A 9,245-nucleotide genomic window follows, 5' to 3' on the forward strand; every position below is an offset into this window, starting at 1 on the left:
AAGGAACCAGATCGATAAAATAACAGACTAAATTGAATTTGAAAATTAAATAGATAAAATTACAGCAAATATAAGATGTCACGTGCAAGGATAGTTTGACATAACATATCAAAATAGAAAGTACAAATTTTATTAGGAAAATTTCAATAGAACACGTCTAGTATACAATTAGTCCATTTTTTTAAAATGAGAGCATATATGCTCAGCTCATAGCGCTGAACGACTTTTTGATTTGATTTAATTAGCTAAATTTACTTTTAAGTTAATTTTTTTAATTTTTGAAGTATTTGATATATATATATATAAAAGATAATTTAAAATAAATTAAAGATAACATAAATCAGTTAGAAAGTGTTTGACAAGATAAAAGATGATTTAAAATAAACAAAAAATCAAAGATAAATTTCCTATTATATTTTATTTTTTATTTAAAAATTATTTAAATTTGATTTTTTTATTTTTAATTTTAAAATTACTTTTTTTAAGTCAATTAAAATAGACTTTTATATTAATGACTTCACGTGTCAATTCATCCCATAAGTAAGTACTAAAAAACATTCGTAGTTGCATTTTTTTTTTGTTTTTACAAATTATTACTTATAAATATAATAATGATGTATAGAGAACATGGAAGCCTGCTAATATTTTTCAACCATTTTAATGTATTGTAATAGGTACGTGATAAAAAAAGTTTAAAATTTATCATGAAATAATTAATTTTGATACTATTGTGACACTTTTTCATGAAATAAGTTATTTATAGTTTATTTTAAAATTTATAATCATATTATAATGAATAAAACAGTAATTTTTACTTCAGCACACCAAAAGAAGAAAATTCACTGTGGGTGGACCAGTGGACAGTCGCCTTCTTTACCGTGTTATTTTGTATTTTATTAGTTTTTTAAAAAAATTAATATTTAATATTGATGATAGAATGTAATTCGAATTTAATATTTTTATCCAAAAAGAAATATTTTAATATATTTAGAATTTAGAATTCAAAATTTTTTTATTACAACAGTCTCACTCAAGCATTCAAAAATTTTAATTTTAAAAAAGATATCATCTCAATTCATTGCACCATGTGTTCATACTATCTTTTATCTTTGTGTATAAATACCAGCTTTTACTGTGTTTTGCAAACAAACAACAGTTAATATATATGGAAAGTACACATTGCAGAGTTTAGGTGACCCTTAGTAAAGGATGAAGCTTTTATCCCCAAAAATCAAACAAAAAGGCAAAAAGGCTATGTAAGAAGGATTTGTATCTTCTTTGTGAAGAAGGGAAAAGTTTTCACTGTTGTGGCTTCTTCTGAAACTTACCATGAATAGCACCATTATACACCAGTACCATTTTTCATAAAGCAAAGTGGACCCCTTAATGTCTACCTTACTTAGATATAATATTCATCGTTTCCTTTCATTCGACCTATTTTACAGTCTACAGTTACAAAGATGAACTCACAGTCAAGAACCCCAACTCGTCTTCTTCCCTCAAAAAGGTAAAGTTTTCACCTTTAATGCCATTTTCATGAATAATTGAGTCAAAATTCAAGAACCCATATTGTTTGGATTTGTATTTCAAGATTCTAAATGTAAAGTGACAACCTTTGAATCTTGCCAATTTTACTCATGATTCATCTGTCGTAATTGAGTAAAAACAAGATTTTCCCGGGTCAAACCCTGTGACCCGGTCATTTTACTGTGGAAAGGGGAAATCAATGTAAGGTGTTGTTATGCAATTAAATCATGATTTCCTGTTTTTGCCTTTCTTGTTATCATGAATTCTCCAGATTTGTGAATTTTGGGGTAAATTAAGGTAGTTTAAGTTTTTAAGCATGATTTCTATTTCAGTATGTTACTTGGGTGGAGGGTCCATCGAAATCAGCCTCTCTACTGTGTGTAGGTAGGGATAAGGTTGCTTCGCCAGACCGTGTGTGGGATTACACTGGTTATGTTTGTTGTTGCTTTCTATTTCAGTATTAATACAGTGTGGGAGTGTAACTTGGTACCTCCTTGTTGTATCTTGATAATGTCTTCCATCCACTTCTCTACCTGCTGGACCCCTGTATAAGCCTTAATGAAGGCATCTGCAAATGACCCTATTGAGTTTTCAGGCAAGAGTCAGTACCAGGTTAATGCTCCCTTCCTGAGCGTTTCTCCAAGCTTTTTAACTAGTACCTATTATATCTCTAGCTTTGTCAGGTCATTCTCTTTGATTCCAGTTTTATAGGCTGTGACATGGTCCCTGACACCTTTTGTTTCCATTGTACTTCACGAGAATCTGGCATTCTGAACTTAATGGATATAGGTAGGGGGCAGCACTTAGTTTCCTTGGTTGTTGAGAGTATCTTTCCACATCTATACCCTTGAGTATGGGTGGAGCCTCTGAGTTCTGATCGATACACTTGTTTTGCTCCTTAAATTTGTCTCAAAAGAGTCTCCTGCGGAGCTGAGGGTTCGTTTAGCCATGTGAAATTTGAAAAAGTAGTTTTTGTTTTCAAAATGAAAAATGGTATTTAGAGATTGACACGCAGTTTGGGAGCACCAGTGCCTTGACCTATTCTACCAGTTATTGATCCTTCAGTTCCTAAGTCGCTGGGAAGTCCCTCGGTAAGAGAGCTTCCTGGTATGAAAGTTGGAGTGTCCCTGCCCTGGTTCCACTCTTGGTGGTGCAGGCGATCACGTGTTGACATTTGCGGTCAAGGCCATCAACACCTTGCTGATCTGCCTGTTTCAATCTTGTTGTTCGGTTGTTAAAATTATTCTTGTGTGTGACCAATCATTGCACCTTTTCTTCCCAACCGGGTTGTGCGTTTTCTTTCCTTTTGTTTGGAACTCTTTGAGGTGACATCTCCTTTGACAGTCGTGCTTTGCTGAGTTCCCAGGTGATTGGCCTGAAGTCGGTGTGGCAATTATAATCTGCTTTGTCCTGCCATTGTACTCCACAGAAACAACAATTACAATATCGATAAAGGATCAATATTGTTTTGGAACAGCCACAAAATTACTAGGGTCCTACTGTGGGCGAAAAACTGTTTGACCGATGTCAACCAGTTAAATTTATAATATTGAGGTCACAAGCAGTGCGAGTAATCCAAATCTAATTGATCATTTGATAATGAGTTTAGTGAAAATAACATGATAACAGTAGCAAAATGAATAGTCAAACTGAAGCAATAGAGAAAGAAATAGAGAGAGTGATTCTTAATGAATTTTCCGGGCCGACTAATGGCGAACAACGATGAACAACAATAGATACATAATAATGTTGCTGAACCATAGGCATAATAATGTGTGTAATCAGATGTCTTACAATGATGGAAAGATGGCAGTATCTATAGGATAATCTAATCGTGACCGGCAATGTGAGTCTCGCACGTTTCAGTGATAAGATCGTGACTATTAGATGTGATATAATGAAATTTCGGATATCTCAAAGTTTGGCTGTCGTAGGGAAGTTAATGATTGGGATACTTTGGACTTTCTGGTTGTATCCTTCTGGAAAACTGTTATCTGACATGGGTGAACTGGACCCGGGGACAAGTTCTGAGGTGGCTAAGGGTTCTTCGGTTTTTTACCAGGATGTCATCGACTGACTTGGGGGGAAGACTATGAGTTCCTTCTGCACTTGCCACATGTCCAGTCAAATAGTCTTCGCCCTGTTATAATTATTACCTATACCAAAAGGCCTTTCAGATTAGTGTTCGGCATTTCCCTATCTATTTTAAGTGACATTTTATCTTGCCTATACCTGAATTGGTACATTTTCTTGTCTGGTGCTTGTGGCGTGTTTATTATGAGTCTTCATAGTTTCTAAGGTGTCAAAATCAGTCATTATTGGCATTTTGTGAAGTTGCAGAATTTGTTTAATTAATTTGCAGAGTGTTGTTGGTCATATGCAGTGTCTGATAGCTTTCCAACCCTTCTCAAGTAGTCTTATTTTCATATCTTTTCAATCTATGGCACTATGTACAGTATTTTGAAGAGGGGAGAGATTGTCAAAACTAAAAGACAATCTATTCTGTCGAACTCACTTGGTTTGCAGTCATGAATGGTTCATTATAATCCCTCTACGGATGTATATTTCTGTCTTTTTTCAATCCTTAAATGTACACCATTCTATATAAGAGGTTAGATACATGTATATGAGGTGAATGTGAGAAAAAAGACACCTATTTCTGGAAATGGGTGTTACTGGATATTCTGTGTGTGAAAACTTGATATTCTTTATAAGCTTCTTTCAAGTCCTTTTATCATCTTCACCTGATATATTTTTGACCTGATCAACTCTAAATTCTACAGACAGTGAAAGGATCCTGCAGTCTGAAGAAGAATAGTGTGAAATCGTACCTGAAATATTTACAATGAGTAACAGCTTGTTACATAGTCATTATTCGAGTGGTGGAATCCCATCAGAGATTGCTGAGAATCTAAAAGATTTTTTTCCTGAGGATGGCGATTTGAGTTATGAAGAAGTTCTTTTGCAACAGGTATCACAGAAAGAAATAGACGCTTTTGCACAAGGTTCAACGAGGGGCGGCCCTTTTGTTGACCATCTTCCTGTTCCTTATTCAGTAATTAACAGTATTTTCTGTTGACAGTTGGATTTTTGTCTTGCAGGAAACTGTTTACTTATCATTTCAAGCAAATGGAAAAAACAAGAGTATGAGCTCTGAATACGGTCAAACCAGTAGCGGGCATCCGTTATCAGCACAAAAGGGTGCTTCTTCTCAAAGCCCTGACTCACAGTTGGCTCTGGATGAAGCTATAGCTAGATCTTTGCAGTTGGGGGATGATTTTGAGGATTTCTGTAGAGATGAGCTTAATTCTACTGTGGCTGGTAATTGCATAAGAACTTCATTTATTCAGTGAAATTTCTTGGTCATACAGCCTTTATCTCTGCTTTGTCTAAGGGTACAATTTGCAGGATATTACCTTTTTTTATTTTCTATTTTTAACCATAGATGTTCTTCTCTGTGATTAAAGAAGATGTTAGTCATCTTATTCTGAGTGGTTCATATGTGTAACCTTGAACCATGCTAAAATGAAGTCTTTCTTACACTGATGAGTGAAGACTGAACTGTAGAATGGACAAAAGGATAGTAGCTTGTAGTCTAACAACTTAGTACAAAGGACAAGGAACTCACTGAATGAACATTAATATTGAGATAGTGAAAAGCATGAAATGTACTAGTAATTGCTTGAAAGAATGGGGTTTTCCATGCATACCAGTGTTATGAACTGTTTATACCAAAAAATGCAGTTGATTACCTTTGTGATTCAAAGTGTGCATGTGAATCAAGTATTTATTATCCTGTTTTTATTTATAAAAGAAAAAGTAACAATTATTTTAAAATACTGACTCACTGGTATGCCTGTTTTTGACACATAATAGGTGATTGTAACTCATACGTGAAAATCTGGTGGACACGGGTGTCCACAAGGCACACGTATGATCACTACCTTAGTTTAGATGGCTAACTGGCAGTTGTTACCAACTTTGAGTGTTATTTATGTATTTTGCCAATGTTTTAGCTTAGTGATGATTAGTTGAGAATTTCATTGGTCAATAATGGAGTGGAGCATGAGGATTTGGTATTTGGTGATTATTAAAAGTTGCAAAAAGTGAAAATGGTGTTTACCTTTATAGGAGCAAGTGACATGGAGTAGGAGTGTGGAGAATATTTCGTATCACGTTATATAGTGTATTATTGTTCTTCAGTCTTCTAAAACCATTTCAAAATAGGTGTGTGCATGTTCAGTTTACTCAAAAAGCTAGATTGTACATCTAAACAACTTTGGTGGGTGAATAGAAGAGTAGGAAGTAAATAAATAAAACAGGTTTTACTTTGCGGGTGTTTGAAACATAGTTTTTTTGTTTTGGAAATATTCAGTTCAAGTATATGATTGGATTAAGTGTCCACATTACTCATAATCAAGTAACCTCCACATCATCTGCAGGCATCAGGGAATCCCCTCCTAGAGAATCACCTCCGGTCAGGGTTTGCTTCAACTTTATAGTTCTCTTGTTGTTTTTATGCTTAATAATATTGTATCATGTATGCAAGAATTAATGCAAGCTTCTACTATTAAGTGCAGGCTGAGAATCCGAACACGAGGAGACAAGATGATATTGATCCAGATAGTATGACCTATGAGGTTAGACTGGAAGCACTTTTTCATCTTTTTGATTAAGCTTGAAATAGTAAAATTTGAGTGCAAGAACTGTAATTTATGCACCAGGTTGTTTACTCAGATAAATCTTGCTCTTCTATCTTTTGCCACCAGGTGAATTTTCTTTTATTCCATTTCGATTGTCTTCTTTCATTTTTGGTAGGAATTGCAGTCTTTAGGAGAAGCTGTTGGCCAGCAGAGCAGAGGGCTTTCACAAGACCTCATAAGTCGTTTACCAAGTTTCAAATACAAGACTGGATTCTTCTCAAAGAAAAAGAAGATGGGAGAGTAGGAATAAATTCCCTTCTGATAGTATCTTTTCTACCCTGACTTAACTCTTTTGTGTCAGCATTTTGAAGAAGTGCACTGGTCCTTATACAAAAGTTTACTGATAAATGTGCTAGTTCAATAATTGACCCATTCTGTTGATGATTTGTGTCTCATTCTTACCAGCATAAAGCATTACTGGCATTTTTTTTTGGTGTTTCTGACTCTTAGTTCCAGTGTCTAGATGAGAATGGACCATAAAGAAAATGCTATTCATGATGAGCGATTCCTCTTCTAAAGACCTAGTCCTGCATCTTAATTAGAGCCCCCTCAGCATATCAGAAGAACGCCGCCCCCTCTGCATAAAAAAGAAAATGAAAAAAGAGGAAATGTTAAATTTTTCTTTTTGGCATTTTTCTGTGGTTTACTGTTGTCACTGCCCTCCCTAACATTATCATCTTTGTCATTTTTGTCTCCATTTTTTTATTAACTAAAAAGTAAGTCTGTCGACATAAGTTGCCCTTCGGTCCTGTTTCTACCATTTACCATTCATACATTTTTAACAGCTAAAACAGCGGTCAGTTATTGTTTTTAAGTAGCCCATTTGACAATTTTGAGTAGGTTTCCTGGAAAAGATGTTTGTAGAGGTTGATCTAGTCAATAACTTCATTTTGATTAGAGTGTAGAAACAAACACCTTCATACAAGCTGAGAAAAAGATATGATCGTCTAACTTGGTCCTTCCAATTTCATTGTATGCAGGTGCGTTATATGTTATGCTGCATACAGAAGCGGAGATATGTTGACCACTTTGCCTTGTGCACACATGTTTCATTCAGAATGTATTAACCGCTGGCTAAAAGAAAGAAAGGTGAGAAATCATATCCTCACACTTAGGATCATGTCCCCTTCAATATTTTCCTGTTTTAATTTTTTTTCCTCCAATACTCAAGTAAGAACATATGATGAAAACATCAAAGAGGCTTAAAGAGAAGTTTTGGCATTGCTTCTCACTATTCGTGTGAAAATGAGATTTTGGATCACAGCATCCTAGTCTGATTGAAATGTGCCAACATTTTTTTAGATGCAGTATCTGTAAGGAGTTCTTTCTCGTCTCTAAGACCGGTCAAATTCTCACCAACTTATAGTAGTTCTTAATCTCATGTTTAGGCTTTCCTTCTGAAGCATACTTGCAGAGCTTTACAAAGTTACAAAAGCGAATACTTGAAACCTAAAATCCTATTTTGAAACAAATAGTATTTTCATCTTTTAATCGGTTAAACACAAGAAGTTCTAGAATAAACACTCTGTATAGGAAAAGGATGACTAGTTCGGCATTAAATTGAAACGGATAAACGTGCAAAATTCACCTCTTGGACAATTAACATATCTTGGTGCTAATTTCTAAATGATACCTCTTTGGAAGTTTCAATTTGTTATTCATTTGAACTCAATACTCCACTTTTACAGTCTCTCTACCCCTAAAGGTAGGGGTATGGTTTGCGTACATTCTATCCTCCCTAGACTCCACTTGTGGGATTACACTGGATATGTTGATTGCTATTGTTGTTCAATACTGCCTTTTTTTTTCCACTGCAGCAAAACTGACCACCATCTTTGTCTTTTGTGCATGTGTTGTTGTCACAGAATTGCCCCCTCTGTTATGAAGAGGTGAAAGATGAATGACCTTGCTGATCCAATGCGTTGTTGCTCAACTGATCTGCCTTCAAACATCACTTTTCTTTCATGTAATAGAGAGTATCAGCCTCCTTTAAGGGCTTATATTTGGTTTGTAAATATCCTTGTGGTTTGATTCCCCATATTTCACTATCTGGACACATGAATGAGACCATTAAGCAAACAGAACTGTCTAGTCCTGCTCTTGGTATCAGCATATCTTGCTAGACATTGACTTTTCAACATTATGCCCCTAAACTATGTGAAATTAAGCGGATATGTACGTAGTGGTAATACTTTAGCACAAATATCCAATACTTTGGTTCAAATTTGTCCTTATTTTAAATGCACTCACCAATTAACTATGCCCTTCTTTAACAATGTATGTATATTTGCAAATGTTCGGATTGCAACCAGCACATATGAAGTTCGTGCTTTTATTTCATAGAGAAAATGAATTCATTTTAGTAGCTTCGTTGGTTGGCTTTCAGAACTTTCACTTTGTCGAGGGTTCGATTCTTATTTTGAAATCTATCCCACATTTCCCCTTCCTTGCTTCTCTCTTCTTTTTTTTTTTTTTTTTTAAAAAGAGATGAATTCACCTTAATGGCAGGAAGAAATGAAAATTATGTGAATTTGGTCAGCCTAATAAGATGAAATAAATTGTTGTGTACTTGAATTAGATTAGTAAAGCTAGATACAACTTACACTAAAATATCCTTTGGAGTCTATTTGAATCATCATTAATTTCACTTTATACACCCTCAGTCTCAAATCATCTATATCTATCGCATACAAACAATTGAGAAATTTGTATTTTCCATTTGCATTACATTTAGTAAAAATTTAAGAATTTCATAGCGTAAGAAGTAAATTTCATTCTATTAATACTCTTTTTTTAATTACAATAATCTCTTAACTTTTACATAATTCGGATACATAACTCAATATTCGTATACATTGCTGTTGATATATTATGCATTAAGTTGTTATGCTAAAAAGGGAAATCTCATATATTACACTTATACGTTTGTGAAAGAATATTGATTGTATTGAAGTATTAACCTAATAAGGGAATACATGGGAGATATATATAGGAGATTAGGAAGGAGTACTAATC

General features: G+C 34.5%; 1 protein-coding gene across 3 annotated transcripts; it reads left to right on the plus strand.

The window, feature by feature from the left end:
• Window positions 1-1,159: 1,159 nt before the first annotated feature.
• On the plus strand, window positions 1,160-8,490 carry LOC107012234 (E3 ubiquitin-protein ligase BIG BROTHER-like). 3 transcript variants are annotated; one of them, XM_027915893.1, is made up of 8 exons: window positions 1,160-1,507; window positions 4,311-4,498; window positions 4,629-4,848; window positions 5,970-6,004; window positions 6,108-6,167; window positions 6,252-6,470; window positions 7,211-7,319; window positions 8,096-8,490. In XM_027915893.1, the coding sequence occupies exons 2-7, from the start codon at window positions 4,373-4,375 to the stop codon at window positions 7,295-7,297; spliced, it is 747 nt and encodes a 248-aa protein (XP_027771694.1). In that variant the 5' UTR covers window positions 1,160-1,507; window positions 4,311-4,372; the 3' UTR covers window positions 7,298-7,319; window positions 8,096-8,490. The 3 variants fall into 3 exon arrangements, with proteins under 3 accessions (XP_027771694.1, XP_015067502.1, XP_027771695.1); XM_015212016.2 differs by having other exon boundaries at window positions 1,165-1,507; window positions 6,346-6,470; XM_027915894.1 differs by lacking the exon at window positions 1,160-1,507 and adding an exon at window positions 1,605-1,728.
• Window positions 8,491-9,245: the final 755 nt, after the last annotated feature.

The sequence above is a fragment of the Solanum pennellii genome, chromosome 3, assembly GCF_001406875.1.
Source record: "Solanum pennellii chromosome 3, SPENNV200".
Lineage (NCBI taxonomy): Eukaryota > Viridiplantae > Streptophyta > Magnoliopsida > Solanales > Solanaceae > Solanum > Solanum pennellii.

Coding starts and splice junctions, on each gene's coding strand:
- LOC107012234 (XM_027915893.1), top strand. CDS start 4,373: ATGAGTAACAGCTTGTTACATAGTCATTATTCGAGTGGTGGAATCCCA. Junction 4,499..4,628: donor AAGAAGTTCTTTTGCAACAG/GTATCACAGAAA, acceptor TTTGTCTTGCAG/GAAACTGTTTACTTATCATT. Junction 6,471..7,210: donor AAGAAAAAGAAGATGGGAGA/GTAGGAATAAAT, acceptor CATTGTATGCAG/GTGCGTTATATGTTATGCTG.